General features: G+C 43.3%; 1 protein-coding gene across 1 annotated transcript in view; it reads right to left on the reverse strand.

The window, feature by feature from the left end:
• kcnip4a (potassium voltage-gated channel interacting protein 4a) overlaps positions 1-24,798 on the reverse strand; it is a 101,442-nt gene that overhangs the window by 52,740 nt on the left and 23,904 nt on the right. Inside the window, exon 2 of the mRNA XM_083789118.1 lies at positions 7,804-7,928. Coding sequence (XP_083645244.1) covers positions 7,804-7,928 — 125 coding nt within the window. The remainder of the gene's footprint in view (positions 1-7,803; positions 7,929-24,798) is intronic.

Here is a 24,798-nt window from a genome sequence, read left to right on the forward strand (position 1 = left end):
GTCTCCTTTTATGACGTGGAGAAAAGAGTTCACCTCTACTCTTTCACTGGCTGCTCCTTCACTGAGAAACTCTTTCCATTCTTCAGTCCATGGGTTAATGATGGTGGTAATAACTCTGCTCCTCTGATCATCTCTCCTCTCAATCATTCAGATTAGACTAATCCTCAGCTTTACCAGAAAAAAAGTATAATGTGCATTTAGGACAACACATGGTCTCATTAAAAGTTTGGTTTTAGTCAACTGTACAACTTAAAGTCAAGTCATTTAACTGTTTTCTTATTTTTTTTGAGGGCCCTCATACGCCCCTCACTTCACAAGAGTGTGATTTTATTCACCCTATGTATTATAGATTACATTGAAACAATTCGACTAAAGTACTGATGTTACATTACTGACTGTAATGATATGTAAATATAGTTCTCCATTCAGGAAATTGTATTTAAACACAGATTGTTGAAATGTCTACATTTATAACTCTTGATTGTATGTTTCATTTCATGGCATTTAAATTTAAGTTCAATTCAACACTATTGTTCATTAATGCACTGTACAGAAATAATGTCTGTCAGGAATAAAAACTATATTATATTTTCAGTGTCTTCAACTTTAATGTAATCATTAAACATACTATACTAACTATTAGGGATGTCCCGATCACGCATTTTTTCTCCCGATACGATTTTGAGCAGCTGCCGATAACGATTTTTCCCGATCCGATATTTATATTGTATAGAACACGTTTATGCCGACATATCACAATAGTACAATATCCAAAATCACAGACAATATCATGACGTTTTTTGGCTCCCGATCCGATTCCAATCATTTGAAAATGACACGATCGGCCCCGATTTCCAATCACCCGATCCAATCGGGACAATTACTCTACTAACTATATTGGAACTAAGGTTGGACGGTTTGGGACATTTTATTAAACCCCGGTTTACTATTCCCAAAATACCCTGTTTTTCGGTTTTACCGTTATTTTTTTTTTAACGTGGGCCAGCTGCCGCATCATGCGGTCTGAGACTGAGATGACAGCTCACAGCTGTTAAACCGCAACCAGAGACTGCAATTACAGTTTAACGCCACTAGATGCTGGCTCCATAGTCCTCCCCCAGGCCAATACACGCTCTAAACATAATCATTTATATTTAATACCACCGCTTAAACAAAGCAAGTTAAGCAACGTTACGTTTCCAGTTTCCACTTCCAGCCAACCATTTAGATGAAATTACCATTTTAGACAGACTGCTATTGCTAAAGTTTAAGATGAAAGCATTGCAATTAGTTTCATTTCAGTCACTAGTCTGTACATGTGTTCAAATAAACGAACAGATTATTCATTATAGGGAGAATCAATAGCATTTTTATTGACCACTCAAAGATGCACTCACACCGAGTGTGACAGAAATTGCAACATTTGCAAGTATAGTAGGCTAGGGCTTAGCCCAACACATTCCACAATAGGCTACAAAGAAAAGAAAATACCCTATGGCTATTTGTGTTCTTTTAACAATCATTGTAAACGTATACACTTAAGTCTAGTCAGTGTACAATAATGCAAACTGTTAAGCAAGTAGCCTATATTCATTCAAGCTCAAGTTTTCAACAATTTCAAGTCAACAAACAAAGTGCTTTTTTTCTTTCATACATTTATATATAAATGACAAATCTGCGACTATCCTGACTTCCTGAGGCTTGGTACTTATACCAAAGGTAAGGCAACATTAAGTTCTGTGCAAACAGTAATTGTAACTAACAAGTAACAAAATATTTATTTTTATATATAAATGACAAATCTGCGAGTAGCCTAACAGCTCTAGGCTGAGGCTCGCTTATACCAAAGCCAGTACGGCAACTTTAAGTTCAGGGCAAACTTTGTAACAAGTAAAGTATTATTAACCAACACATCATAGGAGATAATACAATCCTCCATGCAGAAAATAAATGGGATTTTCACTTCCAGCACCTCACTGTGGAACTCTCCCACTGAGCATTTTTGTAGCCTAATAGACGTCTAAATGGCCTGACTGAGATCAGATTAAAAAAATGTCTTCTACATCCCGACAGTTTTCTGAAAAGGCTATGTTTCTATGTCAGTCGTTCTTCGATTTTTCCAAAAATAGCAGACCTACAAGCTCATAGCGCGCCACCGAGTGGCGCGCTATGAGCTTGTAGATCTGCTATTTTTCAATAGCCAAAGCATAACATAATGCTAACACCAAAAGGGATTCCCGCCCAAGAAATGGGTTATTGGAAAGAGTCAGAGGTGACAAAACTGCATTTGCATTCATTCGATGATCGCAAAATTAATCACAAAATTAATCTATTGTGGGACAGTCTACACACACAGGGGGGGGGGGGGGCATCCTCTGATCACAAAATGTAATGTTCCTGGCTGAGTCTGACATTCTTGTGTTGTTTTCGTCGACTAAAACCAAGACCAAAAATGTTCGTCGGCTACCTTTCTACTGTATGATGACTAAGACTAAGACTAAATATGTTGACAATTTCGTCAGATAAAAAAACTAGACTAAAATGTTAGGAAGGGACTAGTGGACAAGAGATCCAGTATACGTAAAAGACAAGTCACTTTACAATTGGTTGCGCGACGCGTTGTGAGCGTGTAGATCTGCTATTTTCAGCATGTATAACATCAGCCGCTATGACTGCATCAAGGCCCCCCAAAACACATTTTAGTCGACTAAATCACCTGTAGATTTTAGTCAACCAACATCGTATGGCATTTAGTCGACTAGAACTAGACTAAACACCAATACATTCCAGGTGACTAAAATGTGACTAAAACTAAGTGAAAACTATTCAAGAGACTATGACTAAAACTAAAATAGAAATTTGCTGCCAAAAATAACACTGTTGACTATATATATATACACAGCATGAACTGTGAAAACCCAGTGGACTTTGACATCCTCGGACGTGACCACATTGTTGGTCACACATTCACAAAAACTTCTCGGATCGGGTCATGGGAATTGTTTTAATGCCTTTAACTTGAAGGTGACATTCTGCGGTCAGTTCTTGAAGTTCAAAGGTCTTATTCTGTCAACAGGCCGGCAGTATAGGCCTCAATGAAGTTACATGGGATCAGGTCAAAAGGGGCGGAAGGCAAGACGCCAGCGTTGAAGGAAGTCGCGAAAAGCAATCGCTGGTCACAGGTCAGGGGCGGGTGAGCTCTCAGGGCAACTCACAGTTGAGGAAAGGGTCACCGCACCAGCAAGTGGCGCAGCCTTCCAGTTATGAGGAGAGTTTTCCCAGATTGTATACTAGGCGACCCCAGAATGGTAAAAACACACAACAACAGTGGGGTCGCGGGGCTTACAATGTGTACACCAGGGCTGGCCAGTCATCTCCCACCTTTCATTGGGCAGGAGGCACGTTCTGGCCAGGGTGGCAGGGCCCGTAAATCTGCTCCTCCATCTATGGAGGATTACAGTGCGGGAGTCGGAGGGAGGGATAGAGATCTGAGAGCTGACCAGAGACGTCCGGTACTGCAACAGGGGAGAAGGGTCGAAGGTGACAGAGCTGAAGCAATATTTGGGGCAGGTCGTGTGAGAGGCCGGGGCGGATCCAGTGTGAGACCTTACTGCGGATTTTTGATAATCCACAAACAGGCCCACTAAGAAAGGGACGGTTTTAGTGATGAATAACTGTTGAAGTAAATGAGATCATTTTTGTAGTTCACTAAAATGTTGTTTGGTATAGAACCATGATTACTTGTATGTGCGTATAAAAATGCCTTGTTTTTGTTTTGATTTGTTTTACTGTGTTTGAGTCTAGAGAGAAGAAGGAGAGATAGAAAGATAACAGGTTGTGTGTGTGTGGCTGACCTAGTGTTAACTATCCCCCTCTCTGCCCCCTTTCCCTGATGGTCAAAAGTTTAAGGGAGGGGTTGCACCAGTCAGCCCCTCTCAAAGCAGAGAGCATTATGGTTGAGTGTGTGTTTTTATTTTCATTTATTGTGTCGCATATTAGGATGTAGTTCGGTTTAATTGGTGTAGTAATATGATGTACCGGTGGACAAAGTTTTTAGCGTAACATACACACTAACAGTTTTACTCATGTAATGGTTTTTCTCTAGATGGGATATAATTATTATTATTTTGTTTTGTATTTTAATGGCTTAAAAGTGTGATTACAAAAGAAAAGGGTTAGATTTTTTCGCCTCCCTGCCAAAAAAAAAGAAGGTAGAGTAGTGAGTAGTTTTAAAGTAGATAGTCTAGGCCTTTGGTAGGTTTAAGCTTCTAGATGTGTATGATTAACCTGACTTTGCCAGATGGGGGCGGTATTGGGTAACCATGTTCCCCAACACAGCAACCATCTGGGATCTCTCAGGGAGTTCAGCTAACACCGAACCGCTCCGTGGTCTAACCAATCAGCGTGAGCTAAGGGCGGGATATGTGCGAAACCGGATGTGAAGCTATATAGACACGTCAATATGATTGGTTGTGTTTGCACGCCCACACGGTGATAGACAGACGGTCCCATCCAATCATCTACCAAGTATCTTGAAAAAAAAGAACATCCCCGTCATCGAATTTGCTTCCGAGATCCCAGATCCCAATAAGCTGTGAAACAAATTTGTGTAGCAAGCTTCTTGTATCTGGCAGCGTCAGGTTAGTGTATGATAGGAGTACGTTAAAATGTGTGTACTAAGGGTTTCTGACTCATGTTGAAAGGTGGGAGGTGAATAGGAGGGGTCATAATTTTGAGAGAGGGTTTAACATTTTTTGAAGTGTTTGTAATAACAAATTCATGGAGCAGGCATATTGGATTAACGTCAACTTCTGCTTTCCGTTCCATCTATGCTGGTGAGTAATATTTGTATGTTTGTATGTTTGTATGCAGGCTGATTTAATCTCTGCCCCATTGTATGTCCTATTGCTGTCGTCATATTGTGGCTGGTACATTCTGGGCAAATGCTCAGTGGACAGGGAATCAGAAAATTACACCGGGAGTTACTAGGGCTGTCCCCGTCTAAGGATTTGTATAGTCGACTGATAGATGAATAAATTTGCTGTTAGTCGACTAATAGCTCAGTCGACTGAGCACCCAAAAAGAAAAAAAAGAAGAAGTTATTAGCCAGATTGAGCACAGCAGGTGAGATTGGGATTCTGGAGTCTATCAGGCCAGCGCACTGTGCGATTCAAGTCACAGGCAGTGGCACAGAATGTTCAAATGTGTTTATGTCCCCCACAGACCTAGTGGAATAATACAATATTTTTGTATATTTTTGTAAATATTGTATTTTTATGTACAATATTTATTTTTTAACATCGACTAAGAGGTGGTCAATCGACTGAGACCCGTTCCGATCGATTAGTCGACTATTCGACTAATCGAGGTCAGCCCTAGGAGTTAGCAGCAAGTAGTCACCTCAGGCGAGTCGCTGGGAACTCTTGCTGTTTTTCCTGTGAAGAGGGGCTGCTCCGCTCTATATGAGAGCCGTGGTTGTGCCCTCTCAGAACAACTGAACAGTACATTTCCTGGGCCCTATCGGCGAGCCGCGGTAGGGGCCTAGGATCTGACTGCATCAGAGCATATACCTGGATTTCTCACTATAACCGACAAGCGGTGTGATCAACGGAACTTGAACCTATAGCAGGGAGAGATTTGTTGCGGTGGTAGACTCAACTTGTCGACATATTCTTAACCCCCTGCTGCTTATTCTGAACCTATAGACCTCGACCTGACCTTGACCCCTTGTCGGTTATAAATGGACGCCTCATAAAGTCCATTGCAAAGACAGAGGACCTCCTCCACCTGCCTGCAATTGATAACCTGGAGGAACTATGATTATTATTATTCCAAACCAGACACCAAGGTCCAAGTGGGCCAAACTGCTCGTAATTTGGACTGCGCCAGCCTATATTTGTCTGTCAGGTCTTAAATCCCTGCCTTTAATCTGCCACTGGGTTACAGACACAGATGAGCAACACACAGACGATGACCTTTAGTAGCTTGGTACAGACAGTATAAAAGGAGTAACTTTCAGTGTCGTGCCATGCTGTTAATCTGCTGCCTTAAAGGGATGCACCCTCCGACTTATCTGCCTACAGTATAATTGCACAGAAGTGACAAGTAATTTTGACTAACAGGGGCTTTGTGGTACAACCTCAAACAATTAGAATCCACCCATAGCATAACACGAAAGGACTTGTGAAGACCAGGCAGACAAATTAAGCCATTCTGGGCGGGAACCCCTTTTGGCGTTTTAAGCATTCTGTTATACTTTAGCTATTGGAAAATAGCAGATCTACAAGCTCATAGCTACGAGCTTGTAGGTCTACAAGCTCGCTTGTAGGGTACAGTAGAGGGACCCCCACACGGTAACCCCACACGGAGTTGCACCACTTACTTCACACGGGTGTGACATGTTCATATATGGGCCACTCTCAGGAACTGTGCGTGACATGGATTGCTCGTCATCGTCAGTAATCTTCCACTATGTGCTATAGCTATGAGCTAATTATGCAAATTCTAATGCGCCTGAATGGATACAATTTCAATGTTCCTTAAGGAATAGTGAAGTTTGATGATGAGTGATGACTGAGGGTTTTACCGCAATATGAAGGCGATTCAGCAAATTGATACCACTAAAATTGAGAACGCTAGATTACACCATCAGGAACAGGAAAAAGAGGTCGGTTTTCACCTTTCATTGAAAACCTTGAAAACAAAACTTTTGAGTGAGAAGAGCTATAGAAAACTGCAGAGAAACGGCTGGAGTTTCTCCGTCGGATTCAACACAAAAGGAGGGATCGAAGAGCAATAAATAAATCAAACAATTATTCAATCCAAGGGGAATGTTTTTGATGTTGTGTAGAGCAGTGTGGTTCCCAAAGTGGGGTCCGGGGACCCCCAAGGGTACCTGAGGGAGTTAAATGATAGTTAGGAACCAAATGGACCCTTATGGGTCTGTAACTCAGAGAGTGTACAAACGGAACCAAATGGACCCTTATGGGTCTGTAACTCTGAGAGTGTACAAATGGAACCAAATGGACCCTTATGGGTCTGTAACTCAGAGAGCGTACAAATGGAACCAAATGGACCCTTATGGGTCTGTAACTCAGAGAGCGTACAAATGGAACCAAATGGACCCTTATGGGTCTGTAACTCAGAGAGCGTACAAATGGAACTAAATGGACCCTTATGGGTCTGTAACTCAGAGAGCGTACAAATGGAACTAAATGGACCCTTATGGGTCTGTAACTCAGAGAGCGTACAAATGGAACTAAATGGACCCTTATGGGTCTGTAACTCAGAGAGCGTACAAATGGAACTAAATGGACCCTTATGGGTCTGTAACTCAGAGAGCGTACAAATGGAACTAAATGGACCCTTATGGGTCTGTAACTCAGAGAGCGTACAAATGGAACCAAATGGACCCTTATGGGTCTGTAACTCAGAGAGTGTACAAATGGAACCAAATGGACCCTTATGGGTCTGTAACTCTGAGTGTGTACAAATGGAACTAAATGGACCCTTATGGGTCTGTAACTCAGAGAGCGTACAAATGGAACTAAATGGACCCTTATGGGTCTGTAACTCTGAGAGTGTACAAATGGAACCAAATGGACCCTTATGGGTCTGTAACTCTGAGTGTGTACAAACGGAACCAAATGGACCCTTATGGGTCTGTAACTCTGAGAGTGTACAAATGGAACCAAATGGACCCTTATGGGTCTGTAACTCAGAGAGCATGGTGTATTGAATGTGTAAAGCAGGTGAACCAGGGGTACTGATCGGCTCCACACCGGGTCGGGTCGGGTCACTTACGTTCTTGAAGCCTCGGTACAGAATCTGTAGCTCCTTGCGGGTAAACCGGGTCTGGGACTCCAGCTGTTCCAGGCACTCGGGGCGATGGCGGACCGCGGACAGCTCCAGCTCATCCTCCACGCTGTCTGTAAAACCAGGAATATGAGGGTTAAAACCAGTCTGTAAAACCAGTAATATGAGGGTTAAAACCAGTCTGTAAAACCAGCAATATGAGGGTTAAAACCAGTCTGTAAAACCAGCAATATGAGGGTTAAAACCAGTCTGTAAAACCAGCAATATGAGGGTTAAAACCAGTCTGTAAAACCATTAATATGAGGGTTAAAACCAGTCTGTAAAACCAGCAATATGAGGGTTAAAACCAGTCTGTAAAACCAGCAATATGAGGGTTAAAACCAGTCTGTAAAACCAGCAATATGAGGGTTAAAACCAGTCTGTAAAACCAGCAATATGAGGGTTAAAACCAGTCTGTAAAACCAGCAATATGAGGGTTAAAACCAGTCTGTAAAACCATTAATATGAGGGTTAAAACCAGTCTGTAAAACCAGCAATATGAGGGTTAAAACCAGTCTGTAAAACCAGCAATATGAGGGTTAAAACCAGTCTGTAAAACCAGCAATATGAGGGTTAAAACCAGCAATATGAGGGTTAAAACCAGTCTGTAAAACCAGCAATATGAGGGTTAAAACCAGTCTGTAAAACCAGTAATATGAGGGTTAAAACCAGTCTGTAAAACAATCAATATGAGGGTTAAAACCAGTCTGTAAAACCAGCAATATGAGGGTTAACGTCTGTAAAACCAGTAATATGAGCGTTAACGTCGGATGAACAGAGGCTAATAATCATCTGTTTTTACCCATTATTAAAACTCATTCTAGGCCAAAGATGTTTTTGACTTCTTTTAATAAAAAACGGCCATCCAGGCCGTTTTCTTTTTCCTTTTTTTTTAATCTTACAACTCTGTTTCTAAATATTTTTGCACAAATCTATGTTAGCCTGTGCTGAACTATTGCTAATGCCATTTAGCCATAAGTTCTCACACTTTGAAGATTTTTCTAAAATATAAAAAAAATAGCAGATGTGCAAGCTTGCACTGTGAGCATGTATATCTGCTATTTTTGAGACTATAGCCAACACAAAAATCAAAAATGTCACACACACAATGCTTTCCAGGTTTTAATTGATGGGTTAAAACGTTCAAATAAAATAACTGTTATTTGTAGGTGGCAGAGAGCATTTCCTTCTCCAAAGGAATTTCCAAACATAATAGGTAATAATAAAATGCTGTTCCAAATACCGTTAACCTACTGTATATCTAATGCATCGTGCAGACGAGGGGTAGGAAACCTTTAGCACTGGTGCCAACATGGCACTAAGGAGGGTGATCACTGGCACACTGGCATATAGAGAGAGGACTTTAGGTTTAAAATAAACTATTTAAATGTAGTCAAATAAAAGAAGTCCCTCACATTTGGATGTACAGTAAATTACATCCTGCACATACTGTAATTCTACATTCATTACATCTCTGAACTCTGCCTGGGGAGGGAGTCTGGCAGATACTGTACGTGGGTCATTGCTCTGAGGCGAATGATCATAACAATGTGAAAGAAAATATTAAAAAGAATAATTGTAAAAGGTTATGTTCCGTGAGGAAGAAGCCCAACAAACCCACGGTGAGGCCTTTAGGAGGGCCATGCAAGCCTCAAGCGGAGCCGGGCGGCACCACCAAGGGCAAGGTGGAGCCTGCAGAACCGTTGCGGCTTGAGAATCCACCATTCCTGAATAAAGTGCCTGGTGCTGGGAGTCTGGTGCAACGCACAGGGCCTGACCTAGTGAGAGCAGGAGTGGACCTGGTGAGACGTAGGAGGGGCCCGGACAGGTGTCAACCCACAGAGCCTAGTCCAGGGATATTCAATTTTTTAGAATAATAAGAGGGATAATAAAAGTTACAGGTATGGTGTGTGCGATATTAATTGGTTGATTACCATAATGACGGTAATCATTAAAGGACCACTTTTCAACCTATCTTCATATAATAGGTCCTCACTAATAATCATGATAAAATGACACGTTTTTTTCTACTCGGTCTGTGTCACATAGGAGGGCTGTGGGCAGTTCAGAAACCCACCCAACAGTGACATCAATGGAGAATCCAAGCTAATAGAAACTGCAGGCTTTCTAGTCCTGAAAAGTTGCAATGCGAAAATGGAAGCCATCATTCTCACAATAATAAACCCTGTTAGGGTCCATTTGGTTCCATTTGTACACAGTTACAGTTACAGACCCATAAGGGTCCATTTGGTTCCAAACCATCATTTCCCTGGGGACCCCCTGGAACTGCCTCCAGGACCCTGGGGGTCCACCGGACCCCACTTTGGGAATCACTGCTCTATGTAATCTGATCTTTATAGTCTGATAAACTATTCTCACGTAAATAAATCTTGTTTAAAAAACAATCTGCCTAACGATGATGTCACTGGTGGTCGTGGACGGGTTTCTGAGTGAGTGTGTGTGTGTGTGTGTGTGTGTGTTTGTGTGTGTGTGTGTGTGTGTGTCCGTCCAGTCGTTAATGTCAAAGCAATGCTGTTTATGCACTGTCAAATAGGTCTAGGCCTACATCTATTCTAAGGTGGCATATACCTGTATAGACATATTATCCTGCTCATTACTGTGCGGAAATATACATAAATCTTCGTGTTTGAGCACAAAAAGCATTTTGAGAACCCACAGTGTGCGCGCTTCGCGCGCACACTGTGCGCCCCCCCACACACAATAATTCTACAGTTGTGGCCCCCGGCCTAATCTAATTGAATACCCCTGGCCTAGTCCTTCCATGTGCCAGAATGGTACCTCCCAGTCCCGGCAGAGTAGTTCAGGAGGAATGGATTGTGTGGCTCTGGTTTTTCCCTAATGGGACTTATCGAGGGTAGCTACTGGGACGTAAGTCGGGACTTGATCACTCCTGGCTGGGTCGCCTGAGTGAGGGGTATGATGTTGCGAGACCCGAAACCCAGATGACCTTGGGATACGTCCCAGGTGCATCCATTTATGTATGTATTTTGTTATAGTTATGTGGTGTCATTCAAATTAATGTTGACATATTGGCACACAGACTATCCAAGAAAATAAAAAAAACATGGCACTTGATTTAAAAAAGGTTATTTATTGCAGAGACCCCTGCTGTAGACTAACCGGCGCCATTTTAACTTAGTGCTTTGCCACAGATTCTCTCCTTCAAAAAAAGCGAAAACCCATTCAAAAGTGATGCCATTAAAACACAATCGGTGCCGGAAGTTCTTCAAAATATACGATCCAAAAAGCGTTCATATTTTGCGGGAGACACGGATGAGGAGCAGAAATGAAGCGCCAGCATATCGATCCGTTCAGAACCACGGAGAGCGCCCTGGATTAGGAGAGACGAGTCATTCTTTCCGCCGCACTAACAGCTAAGTCAATGGTAAGCTAATTTTTGTGCAGAGCATATAGCATACGGTAGCCGAAAGGCGAAAAAAAATATTCGTATCTCGGCCGGTATCATTGAGGATGCGCTAGGACGTCCTCAGACGTCCCATGTACGCGTCAGTGGGTGGCGCTATGACGTGTGGCAACGTCCTATGTACGGAATCGGTTAAAGAAACAGTGTGCCAGCTCCAGGCCTGGCGAATGCGCTGGGCAGGGTGGACAATTATTGTCCAGGGCGACCAACCACTGGGGGGCGCCAAGTACAGATGGATGGATGGTTTGTCCGTCTGTCCATCTGTCGTGTTTACGTTTACGGTGACAGTTGACGCGGCCTCTCTCTCTCATGCTGTTAAGTTACAATTAACTTACACCCATTTCCTTTTAATAACCTGGGTAAAATGTACAGCATTGGGACTTGGGAGGCAAAGGTAAGGCAGTTATCATTGTGTAGGGGCAGCTGCTGTTGTTGCTGCGTGTCGACTGTCGACTTGGAGTAATAATGCCTGCCGCGTGGATTTAAGCTGTCTAAACTATTTTGGTAAAGTTAAATATGCCACAGACACTTTCCTGAACTGTGCAGCAGCTGATACACAGATAGTTAGATACAGCATTGTCATATTTAAAAGCGCTGTATCGCTTCTCTCAGCTCAAGATAAATGAACAGCTGACATCAGGTGGGAGAGGAGGAGATATTCCTCTCCCACCGACGTCAGGTGTTCATTTATCTCCGGCCGTACAGACTCCATTCGACGCTTTTTTCACCTCCTTTATGAGACATTACATTACACCAAGCCGTCTGTTCCTACTGTAATATAGAATGTGTAAACAAAGGCACAACAAGTTTTTGTGTGTTCACATCTTTCAGCCACTCTGACACACACAGCTGTGTGCTGCAGTTGAGAGGAAAGAAGGTATGCATGCTGTTGATATTTTTATGACGGGGGAAGAAAGGCCGAACATTTTCGATTTGGGCACACGGTGTCCTTAACAGTGGGGTGTTTCAGACTGTGAGGCAGACCCCCCCTACTGCACCTGAAGTGCAAGAACATCTAAATGTCTCGTTATCAGGAACAGACACAATGTAGCCCCTATTCAATTAGGATTAAGGATTACACTATATATTTGCATATCATACGTAGCCAGAATTCTACATCCTGACAGTTTTCTGAAAAAGCTACAGTATGCTTCTATGTCAGTCGTTCTTGGATTTTTCAAAAATAGCAGATCTACAAGCTCGTAGCGCGCTTCTGCTATTTTTCAATAGCTAAAGCATAACATAATGCTGAAACCAAAAGGGGTTCCTGCCCAAAATGGGTTAACACACCAAGTTATACTACAGATTATTACACAGACACATATATTCTCTGTAAAGGATTTTCACATTTCATACTGTAGACTGAATAACCTTTAGTGTGGCATTTCATACTGTAGACTGAATAACCTTTAGTGTGGCATTTCAAGACTTTCCAAGTCTCTCTCCAACACCACCCATGCACTTCCCAGGTCCTTACAAACGCCCTCCCTGATTTCATCTCAAATATGAAATTATAGCCCCCAAGACCGGGTTCGAAAGCAAAAACATCTGGTCAGTTCACCTCCTGAGATGACCAAGAAACAAGAGGACTTGACGAGTGAGTACCTTGTCATTATGCGTCCGAAGGCTAAAGCAGTATGTATTTCAATGTATTTCTATATTGCAGTATTGATACTTTAGTATTGATACAAGTACAAAATGTGATACTTTTTCCACCACTACATATTGCTAGAAGCTATTAAGCTATTAAGACTCAGTGCAGCTCTGCTCATCATGGGTCGACGCCACCTGGTGGTTAATTAGCCACTCCACATATTAAAATAAACCTGTGGGTGTGGCTGAGAATCTGGGGGTGTGTCTGTGGGTGTGTCTAACAGAGGTACCTACAGGAACTGATAAATGTCATTTTGAGATTGAGGAACAAAGGAGTGGGACACCACTATGTAATCATGTGGCTTACGTCTAGTACAGTATATTGGCTTCAGTATATCAGCTTTATCTAATTGTCGGCGGTTGTTGTTATCTATATGCTGCGGCATTGTCTGAAGGACGGTTTACCTACTGTATACACAAGATGTAACGATGAATAAATAATAATAGATTACAACCTTGAACCTCAAGACCACAGAGGACATTATGATTTATGACAACAGAGAGAGCAGACAAGCAACATCATCTTCAGGGTAATTAATATATACTTCGCCGAACACCCATGACACACAACAAGAGTTTGTTTTTGTTGTACATTCAGAGAGAGAGAGAGAGAGAGAGAGAGCGCCTGGGATTAAAGCCACTTGCATTGAATACTGGCGGAGGGCTTTTTGGCAGCGGAACATGGAAAGAGGCTCCGTAGTCGAGCTCTCAGCCCTACGTGTTCCTCTCCGTTCTGTGGGGAGACATAGCCTAGAGAACACAGCGTTGAGTCTTAGTTACATTAGGAGACATAGCCTAGAGAACACAGCGTTGAGTCTTAGTTACATTAGGAGACATAGCCTAGAGAACACAGCGTTGAGTCTTAGTTACGTTAGGAGACATAGCCTAGAGAACACAGCGTTGAGTCTTAGTTACATTAGGAGACATAGCCTAGAGAACACAGCGTTGAGTCTTAGTTACGCAGCACACTGACCCTAAGATAATAAGTGCAGTGCATGCAGGGAGAACTTAGGGTGCGTTCGGAAATGCGCCCTGAACGCGCTGTTGTGCTCTCTTGTCGTTCGTTTATTCAGTGCACTCGGTGCGTTGTCGTTCAGAAATCCAGTGCGCTGCGCACCGGGTGTGCCGAGTGCCCGCACCGAGCGACCCTACCCTGAAGCTGGGGTCGTCCACTGAGAGACCCTACCCTGAAGCTGGGGTCGTCCACTGAGAGACCCTACCCTGAAGCTGGGGTCGTCCACTGAGCGACCCTAACCTGAAGCTGGGGTCGTCCACTGAGCGACCCTACCCTGAAGCTGGGGTCGTCTTCTGAGCGACCCTACCCTGAAGCTGAGTTTGTCCACTGAGCGACCCTACCCTGAAGCTGGGGTCGTCCACTGAGCGACCATACCCTGAAGCTGGGGTCGTCCACTGAGCGACCATACCCTGAAGCTGGGGTCGTCCACTGAGCGACCCTACCCTGAAGCTGGGGTCGTCCACTGAGCGACCATACCCTGAAGCTGGGGTCGTCCACTGAGCGACCCTACCCTGAAGCTGGGGTCGTCCACTGAGCGACCATACCGTGAAGCTGGGGTCGTCCACTGAGCGACCATACCCTGAAGCTGGGGTCGTCCACTGAGCGACCCTACCCTGAAGCTGTGTTTGTCCACTGAGCGACCCTACCCTGAAGCTGGGTTTGTCCACTGAGCGACCCTACCCTGAAGCTGGGGTCATCCACTGAGCGACCCTACCCTGAAGCTGGGGTCGTCCACTGAGCGACCCTACCCTGAAGCTGGGTTTGTCCACTGAGCGACCCTACCCTGAAGCTGGGTTTGTCCACTGAGCGACCCTACCCTGAAGCTGGGGTCGTCCGGTGTGAATCGGTGTGAATGCGTCACAGCTGTGGTCGTTCGTAAATAAGGCACACTGAACGCACTCTGTGACGTCACCGCCCACCACACTCAACAAACTGACCACATTCCCAGTGCGCATTTCCGAACGCCCATAGTGAAAGTGGTGAGGGGTCGGGGGTCAAGGTCATGTGAGTTTGGGGTCCTCGTTTGCAGCGGCTGATTCTTCAGGACAACAACACATGCAATAAACCAATATATAATATACCATCGTAGTATAGCAGCGACTATATGAAAATGGTAATCCACATATCGTTGCTGTCGGGAGCAAACCTCATCATAACTCAATTTTTTTGGTTTTCGATTATTTATTTCTTCCATAAATCAGTGCTATTGAACACCCTTTACGTGTGTGTGTTGTTTCGAAAATATTGAACCAATGGAAAGTTGGTAAAAAAAAAACACATTGGACAAAACCTCTCAACTCCATTGGACCCTCAAACTGTCTGCTAAAACAGCTAACTCCACCACCTCTCTCCTTCTCATGCTAGTAATTGACAATATCTAAAGTCACAACACCAACTTTGATGCTGCCTGTATTGCATTGCATCTTTTAAAAATATATAAGGTTTTATTCATTTCCTTAAAAAATAAAAAAATAAATGAGTTATGAGGTTTATTCCTCCAGACAGCAGAGATAATTATGCAAGTCGGGCCATTTGCATACACTTCTGTTGAGTATTTGGCATCTAGGAGAAGTAATCTCTGTTAGCTTAATGTACATCCTACTAACTAAAGCTACAGTATCATGATACTAACCCCTATAGTGTAAGATTAAGATCTAGGGTTGCGTTGCTAATCTTACTTTAGATTAGATCTAGGGTTGCGTTGCTAATCTTACTTTAGCCGAGACAGATCGATGGTGTCCACAGTCCACACGCAGCCTACATATGGAATGAATGCATACACACCAGGGATGCGTTTTCTCATTTTCTGTTATTGGCTTGTGTGTCTTAATTTTGCCGACTTATCCAAACGCAGAAGAAAGAAAGGTACTATGTTTACCCAGGGTAACTGGACTAAGCTCCAGAACTTGTTTACAGCCAGGCCCTGCTCATAGAACATTTCATGGTAGGGGTTCAATGCCTTGCTCAAGGGCACTTCAGGGGTGGTCATTTTAACGTGCCGGTCCGGGGATACGAACTATAGCGACCTTCCGATATCAAGACCGCTCCGCAAACCGTTCGGCCACCGCTGCCCCTGTATACAGGCAGTTCTAATGTGTAGAGTTGTCCCCATAGTAGCATTTTTGTCAGACCGAGTACGAATACAAGTACTTAATTTTTCAGTACTCGCCGATACCGAGTAGTACCGATAAGAGTACTTATTCTTTATTTCCGTTGAGTAACCACTGATTTTGCCCCCCCTTTTTCTACAGTTTAATTTCATTGTCATGCTTACACTGTAGATGGGCTGTTTTACTTGAGGGAGGTATCGGGCCCGATACCCGATACCAGTATAGGTATCGGAAGAACTCTACTAATTTGCAGCAACAGACTAGCAGCAGTTCAGAGGTACTGTAGTACAGTACTTAAGGACACCGGTACATTAACAGCACCGCAGGCCCAATTAGTCCACTGGTCCATACATTACTAATGAATGTGCCGCAGCGCAGCGCAGCGTACGTACTGTAGGTCACCAGTGTAAAATTACTGAAGGGAGTTTACCGGTAAATATGAGATGGAGTGGAAGACGTTGTGGTCAGGATGAAATCCGATAGCTTATCATCCATCGACCCCTTTTCTTTTCACACGCAGCTAGCTGTCGAGTCATTTCACGCACAGCCATGTGTATCATTTGACACAAGGCCTGCGCCGTACGGTCTAGCGCTTTTACCACTGTAAGTAATGCATATGGGCCTCTCTAGCTGTACATAGTAAAGTCCAGGGTGCGCCTGATGGAGGGGAAAGGAACTGGTTGGAATAACGTGTTCCTTCCACGCGCTACGACGTCCAACCAGGGAAACTCCCCCCTGTCAGGTGTAAAGGAGCAACTTGGACACTCAGGCATGAAGGAAGCATGAGTTCAAGTCCGTTGCTCTCCCCATGTCCCCCATATATGGGGACTAGGTTGGTGGAGGGTGTGTAGAGCCCAGGATCACATTAGATGATTGACACAGGGGTGAAAAATGGGTTACAAAATCGTGGGATAAAAAATATATATATTAAAAAAGTAAAGTCCAGGGTGTGAATCCTTCAGCCTCACCTGCATGCAGACTTGCTGAGCATTAAAAAGCTATACACACATCAACCGTGTAATAATGCCACTTTAAAGTGTCGACGCCAAGGATAGGATATGCATGTCATTACGTTAAAAAAGTCGTTAATTATTCCCTCTCCTCGTGCTCGAGGATGTTGTGAAACTTGTGTTGTGACTTGTGTTTGACTGTAGGAGAGCATTAAGTCAAACTCTGAAAGCCATTTATCAATCATGGTGGTAAAACTCTTAGCATAATTAATTAATTCCAAGGCTGCCATGACTGTCAAAACATATTATTATTATTATTACGGTTATGGAGGGTCTGGGCTGTAAAGATAGTAAGACCTATACTTCACTAAACCTGCACTAAGGATGTTGCTGCAGCGAAAGACGTCAAAGGCAATGAATGAATTAACCCTGACATATCACGCACCCCCCCCCCCCCCTCTCCCCCGTGCTGGTCTTTGACTATACGATGGGATGACAGTTTATTAAATTGTTTTGATACAGCCGTTGGCTTCTTCTGTATCTGTGCTTTAATTTTGCTGTGGCATTAAAGGGACGGCCAGTACGGTTTGAGATCAAAGTGGGTTTTTATACTGTGCAACTTATTTCATCCGTCGGCACAGTTTCACTTAACCCATTCTGACCTGAGACCAGATTCTAAAAATGTCAAGTCGTTCTTCGATTTTTCAAAAAATAGCAGACCTACAAGCTCGTAGCGCGCCACTCGGTGGCGCGCTATGAGCTTGTAGATCTGCTATTTTTCAATAGCTAAAGCACAACATGATGCTAACACCAAAATGGGTTCCCGTTCAGAATGGGTTAATAGTAGAGCCATAACAGTTTGGGGTAAATACTGGAAAAAACACCACCAGTATCTAGATATATACTGTATAGCCTGCAGGGTATGAAGCCATTGTAACCATTATGTTTGTGTGGAGAGTATATACGAAACAAACAAAGAGCAAATAAACCGTGTTTTTCCAAAAGGAAATGCAATGTGGAGCCAGGAGTGACACGGCTTTTAACCAATTCTGACCGGGCACCCATTTTGGTGTCGGCATCATGTTATGCTTTATCTATTGAAAAATAGCAGATCTACAAGCTCATAGCGCGCCACCGAGTGGCGCGCTACGAGCTTGTAGGTCTGCTATTTTTGAAAAAAATCGAAGAATGACTGACATTTTTAGAATCTGATCTCAGGTCAGAATGGGTTCATCAGACCAGTGTGTGTCCAGTGGAAACCTCGACCTCGTATGAATCTGATCTCAGGTCAGAATGGGTTAATGGAGCAGGAAAAGGGCACACAGCCAGCGGTGTCTGCGGTAACGTTTTGCCCTTTCTTTATAGTTCTCTGTAGCGTCTAAATTGATATGTCAGGATGAAAGTCTAGCACAGGGTGGTAGGCAAGGGACCAGTGCCAACATTGGCACAAAGGAGGGTGATCACTGGCACACTGGCAAGTGTGTGAGAGTATGTTTGGTTTTAAATAAACTATTTAAAAAAATGCAGTCAGATAAACGAAGTCCCTCACATTTTTGTGTAAATTACATCCTGCATTCTACATTCATTAAAACTGAACTCTGTTATTGCCTTGACTCCAATGATCATTATAACAACGTGAAAGAAAAATATTTAAAAAGGAGAAACTTCATATCTGTGGACAAGCAAAATATGTTGGAATTTTTCACGTGGTGTCATTAAAATTAATGAATGTTGATATTGCACACTGACGATCTAGAAAATAAAAACATGGCACTTCATTTAAAAAAGGTCGCAGACCCCTGGTCTAGCAGATAATCCTGCTGTGAGTTCGCAGACAGACAGACAGTGCCACATACTCACCGTGAGCTAAATTAAGCCATTTTGGGCAGGAACCCCTTTTGGTGTTAGCATTTTGCTATGCTTTAGCTATTGAAAATCACACACGTGTGAACTGAGTGGTGCAATTCACCCCCCCCCCCCCCCCCTCTCTCTCTCTCTCTCTCTCTCTCTCATTAGAGACACAGCACCTACCCTCTCTCTGTTTCTGGCGCCCCCTACTGGTATAAATAAGTCACATACTCGTGCTCATAGTTACAGGTACACAGGTACACAGGTACACAGGTACACGGACATTGCAAGCTGGATGTAGGAGTGGTTGCACCACTCAAAAAATAGCAGATCTACAAGCTCATAGCGCACCACCGAGTGGCGCGCTACGAGCTTGTAGGTCTGCTATTTTTGAAAAAAATCAAAGGACCACTGACATAGAAAACATATCTTTTTTTCAGAAAACTGTCAGGATGTGTAGAAGACATTTTTTTTAGAATCTGATCTCAGGTCAGAATGGGTTAATTAGTTTATAGTTGAATAAAGGCATCACTATGACATCATTTCCAACACGTCAAAAACCTCTATTGTTGTCCTGAAGAGAGCGTTGTGCGAGGAGAGTCGAGGACTGATGAAATGGCATGCAAATATAAAGGCATGTCCCACTTTTTTGCCTTCTTTGAGAGAATGAAAACTTGTACTGTCTGTAGCAGAGTTGGCAACAGATGTTTTTCCATGTTTTTTTCAAACCATATTGATTTCCTTTTTTTAAATATATATTTTATCCCACGATTTTGTAACCCATTTTTCACCCCTGTGTCAATCATCTAATGTGATCCTGGGCTCTACACACCCTCCACCAACCTAGTCCCCATATATGGGGGACATGGGGAGAGCAACGGACTTGAACTCATGCTTCCTTCATGCCTGAGTGTCCAATTTGCTCCTTTACACCTGACAGGGGGGAGTTTCCCTGGTTGGACGTAGCGCGTGGAAGGAACACGTTATTCCAACCAGTTCCTTTCCCCTCCATCAGGCGCCCCGGCTGGCCAGGGGGAGGCGGTTTAGTGACCAGGATTACTGCATGTTTTTTGTGAGGGTACCTACCCTAGGGGACACGGGGAGAACATGCAAACTCCACACATAAAGGCCCTTTCCTAGCACATAATTGCAGATGGTATAACTCAATGTGTGGGGCAAGGCTAATTGAAAATTCACAGGCACTTCACTTTGATGTATTTAATAATACACTCGCATGTCAGTAACAAAGAGGCTGCCCGAGGCCGTACAAGGTATTGAGATTGAATGCCCTGCCAGGGTTAGAAGAGTGGAGGGAAAAAATACACTTCAGCAAAAAACAAATTGCCAAGGGGCACGCTCTGTAACCGCAAAAAGGGTGTAAAGCCATTTGCTACCTGGTGCCGTCTTTGTCGAAGTATTGACGAAAAAAAAACACAAAACATACACAGTTGGTGGGATTTCTATAGCGCTTTTCCAAGTGCTCAAAGCGCTTTACATTATAAAGGTTCATTCATTCATACATTGGGAGGTGAAGGTTCATTCATTCATTCATACATTGGGAGGTGAAGCGGCGAACAGTCGACGCCAGCGTCCTCACTTCCCCACATTCAGACACAGACGGTGGCGAGCTCACACCGACCGACTCACAGGAGGCAATTTGGGGTTCAGTGTCTTGCCCAAGGACACTTCCACATGTAGGACAGGAGGAGGAGCCGGGATTCGAACCGCCGACCCCATGGATCATTGGACGACCTGCTCTACCTCCTTAGCCACAGCCGGGAAATGTTCAAGCCCATAATTATGTCCTTCGGGAGGCATGCCCTCCCTAAACCTCTGTCCATCTTCTGTCTGTCTGGGGCAATGTTTTGGGGTTGTGTGCACGGGGTGCAGTACTTTAGTTAGACTATAGTCATTGGTCCGACAAACGACAACCCACCTCAAACCCCAACCTAACCATAACCAACCCACCTCAAACCCTAACCTAACCATAACCAACCCACCTCAAACCCTAACCTAACCATAACCGCGAGCACGGCGATCAGGCGCTAGTCCGAGGTGCGGACGCACGTCGAACTAATGCTCCGTCGGATTATAGTAAAGGCACAGGGCAACGATCTAATAAAAGGATTCATATTACATCATTATGGTACAAGCAGAGTACACAGGCGGAGGCAAATCATGGACAGTGAATATTGAGAAGTAGTGTGGCATGTTGGCATCACTAGGACAAGTTACAATAATAACCTAAAGGTTAGGTGACGCAATAGCTGACCGTAGCACAGGTCACTACTGTATATGCACCTATATCCGCTGTGGTTCGCAAACGGCACACACACACACACACACACACACAGCCACACCCTCTCTCCGCCTGCCTGCCTGACACAGATAATGGATGCTGTGTAATATCATCATCAGACAATTAGGTTGACCAATCATATAGCTACGTTCCCAACGTAGTACAGGGTCGTCTGTTCCTTCCTCAAAGGAATAGCCAACGCTGCTCATTCTCGATCAATATGTTCTATGTGGAAAAAACAAATAATGACCGTGATAAATCTATACTATACTGTACCTGTACATTATGTACAGTATGTACAGTACCTTCTTAATCCGTTCTGGGCGCTAACCTCTTTGTGTTTTAGCTATTGGAAAATAGCAGATCTACAAGCTCATAGTACGAGCTTGTAGCTCTGCTATTTTTGAAACTTATAGTACGAGCTTGTAGCTCTGCTATTTTTGAAACGTTTTGAAAAATCTGGCACAAATCTTTGAATATATTCTTTCAGAGCGAACGTTTTTAACTCAAGTCTTTGCTTCTGAGGGGTTCCTGGAACAGCATATTTTCAGACGGGGCGGTCGGTGGCCGATTACATATCATTTGTTGGGTTCCTTTGACATGAAAACCTTTGAGAACCACTGACACAGAAACATGAGGCATTTCAGAAGACCGTCAGGATTTAAGAAGACGTTTTTCATTTGTAGAATCGACCTCAGGTCTAAATGGGTTCAAAAGGGCTTCGGTTGGCCATGCATGGCTGCTCTCAATCAATGCAACCTTCCTGCACCTGTCCAATTTTGTGCTGAAACATCATGGAACATGGTTTATGATTATGCTAGCAGGGTCTTTGTTCAGGAATGAGGGGGTAGGAAACACACAAAGGTAGCCATGTAGTGTCCTAGGGGGGTTTCACAAAGTTGCTGACTTAAGCCTATAAGTAAAGTGCAAAGTACTCAGCTGTCCTGAAAGATGACCAGCCCCCTGGACACTATTTTTTGATTTATTCCGAGGCATTTCCTGGTTTATTTCAGATGGGTCCGTGCAGACACAGGAAACCAAGCGAATTAGCACAAAAACCCAACCCCCATTGAGGGCTTATATTAGGGGAAATAGCCCATAATGCACTTTTGCACCAAATAACACCTGGACCTCTTTGGTGGCGACGTAACAACTACAAATAAAGGTAAGAAAGCCTTCTAACATGGAATTCTCCTTTAATGTCTGACTGTCTGAGCTGTGACTAAAGTATTCAATAGAAATAAGCGTCCGTCCCCCCCCCCCCCCCCCCCCCCATTCTGTCAGAAAACCCTCAGGGAAGACTTCATCCTTCTGCAGCACTAACTGTCTGAGCCAGCAGGCAGACTTACAGTAGTTGACGTGATTATCCCATTCTGACCGGGCACCCATTTTGGTGTCGGCATCATGTTATGCTTTAGCTATTGAAAAACAGCAGATCTACAAGCTCATATCGCGCCACCGAGTGGCGCGATACGAGCTTGTAGGTCTGCTATTTTTGAAAAATCGAAGACACTTTTAGAATCTGATCTCAGGTCAGAATGGGTTAATAATGAAACTGTCAGGATGTAATAGACATTTTTTGAATCTGATCTCCGGTCAGAATGGGTTATAGATTCAAGGGCAGGACTCAACTATACCGCAGAATGTAACACACGATCAAGAGGCATCGATTCTCTGTCACAAGTTATGGTAAAGATGGAACCCCGTTGATATTCCACATTGATCTACACTAGCTCGGAGCTCTTCCATATTGCATTTATTGAGGTTTATGAGAAGAACGGTAACACTTTATATGAACCCATTTAGGCCTGACTGAAATTTAAAAAATGTCTTCTAAAAAAAACCTATGTTTCTGTATCAGTGGTGCTCAATATTTCATGTCAAGGACCTCCAAAAATTATATGTAATTGGCCGCCGACCCCCCATCTGAAAATATGTTATTGCAGGTACCCCTCAGAAGCAAAGATTTGAGTTTAAAAACATTTGCTCTGAAATAATATATATATATTCAAAGATTTGTGCCACATTTTCACGATTTTTCAAAAATAGCAGACCTACAACCTCGTAGCGCGGCACTCGGTGCCACACTATGAGCTTGTAGATCTGCTATTTTTCAATAGCTAAAGTATAACATAATGCTTAACCCATTCTGAACGGGCACCCATTTTGGTGTTAGCATCATGTCATGCTTTAGCTATTGAAAAATAGCAGATCTACAAGCTCATATCGCGCCACCGAGTGGCGCGATACGAGCTTGTAGGTCTGCTATTTTTTGAAAAATCGAAGAACGACTGACATTTTTAGAATCTGATCTCAGGTCAGAATGGGTTCATCAGGACCAGTGTGTGTCCGGCGGAAACCTCGTATGAATCTGATCTCAGGTCAGAATGGGTTAAAACACCAAAAGGGGTTCACACCCAGAATGGATTGCTTTATCCAAATTTGTTCCAAAATAAATCGTCTCAAACACCACAAACTGAGCTATGTGACAAATATTCTTGCTAAGCATGATGAAATTCACCTCTGTGAAAGAGCCAGGGGGAACATTTTGATAATGTATTCAATTCAAGAGATTATTACATTAAACATTTAAACCCCTCTGTTCTCCTCTGAAGAGATCAGGCCTAAAATCACATAATTAGTGTTTGAGTAATGACTAATTTCAGTTCACTGTAGTTTTTAGCTACTCATTCAAGCATACCTTGATCTGTAGACTGCAGTCTCACAATGAAACATAGCACCGATTATTAACCAAACATAAAATTAGTCCCAACATGCAAAATAATAATTTTATTAGAACAATGAAACCACTGAAGCTTACAAAGTTGTCTTCCATGTAGAAAGACTTACATTTCCACAATTAAACTGACCTCAATTGAATTCCCTAAATGTAGCTTGCCCCAACAAACAGCCTTGCTCTCATTGACACACTAACACACTAAACATTGGATTGGATCTGCTTATCCTGCCTGGATTGATTGATATATATGATTTAGTTATGCTATGCTATGATTTAGCATAGTTTTACTGGGGTTAAGGTTACGTATAAGGTTAGGGTTAGGCATAGTTTTACAGGGGTCAAGGTTAGAATAAGGTTATGGTTTAACCGTTTAAGCATAATTTACTTAGGTTACTTTAGGAATACCAGGCTGCGCAGTTGCACCGGCTGTACGCCCGGGGCGAGTTGGTAAAGGGGCAAGTTGTTTGGTATTCTGTCACAGCATTAACATTTGAATAATAGTTAAAGGATATTATGAGTGTGGGTGGCATGGACAGTCTGCTCAATGTTGTTGTTTGGGGGAGACTCTGTATTAAATGAGATATTTGGCCTTCGTCGAATCTGTTTATCCGTGTCAGTGTCAGAGGCAGACTTTTAGCTGTAAGCAGCTTGCATAATGTCTCAAAATGCAAATATCTACCATAATATTAATATCCAAACATTTACACACACACACACACACACACACACACACACACACACACACACACACACACACACACACACACACTTTAGAAAACACTGATCTTATCGTGGTTCCACACCACTCCTAATATAGCGTGTGCTCAGAGACATAAGAACGACCAACTTCACGGTATTTTATAAGGTTAAATGCAAATGTACA

The sequence above is a fragment of the Protomyctophum parallelum genome, assembly GCF_964188405.1.
Source record: "Protomyctophum parallelum genome assembly, chromosome: 18".
In the NCBI taxonomy this organism is placed as follows: Eukaryota; Metazoa; Chordata; class Actinopteri; order Myctophiformes; family Myctophidae; genus Protomyctophum; species Protomyctophum parallelum.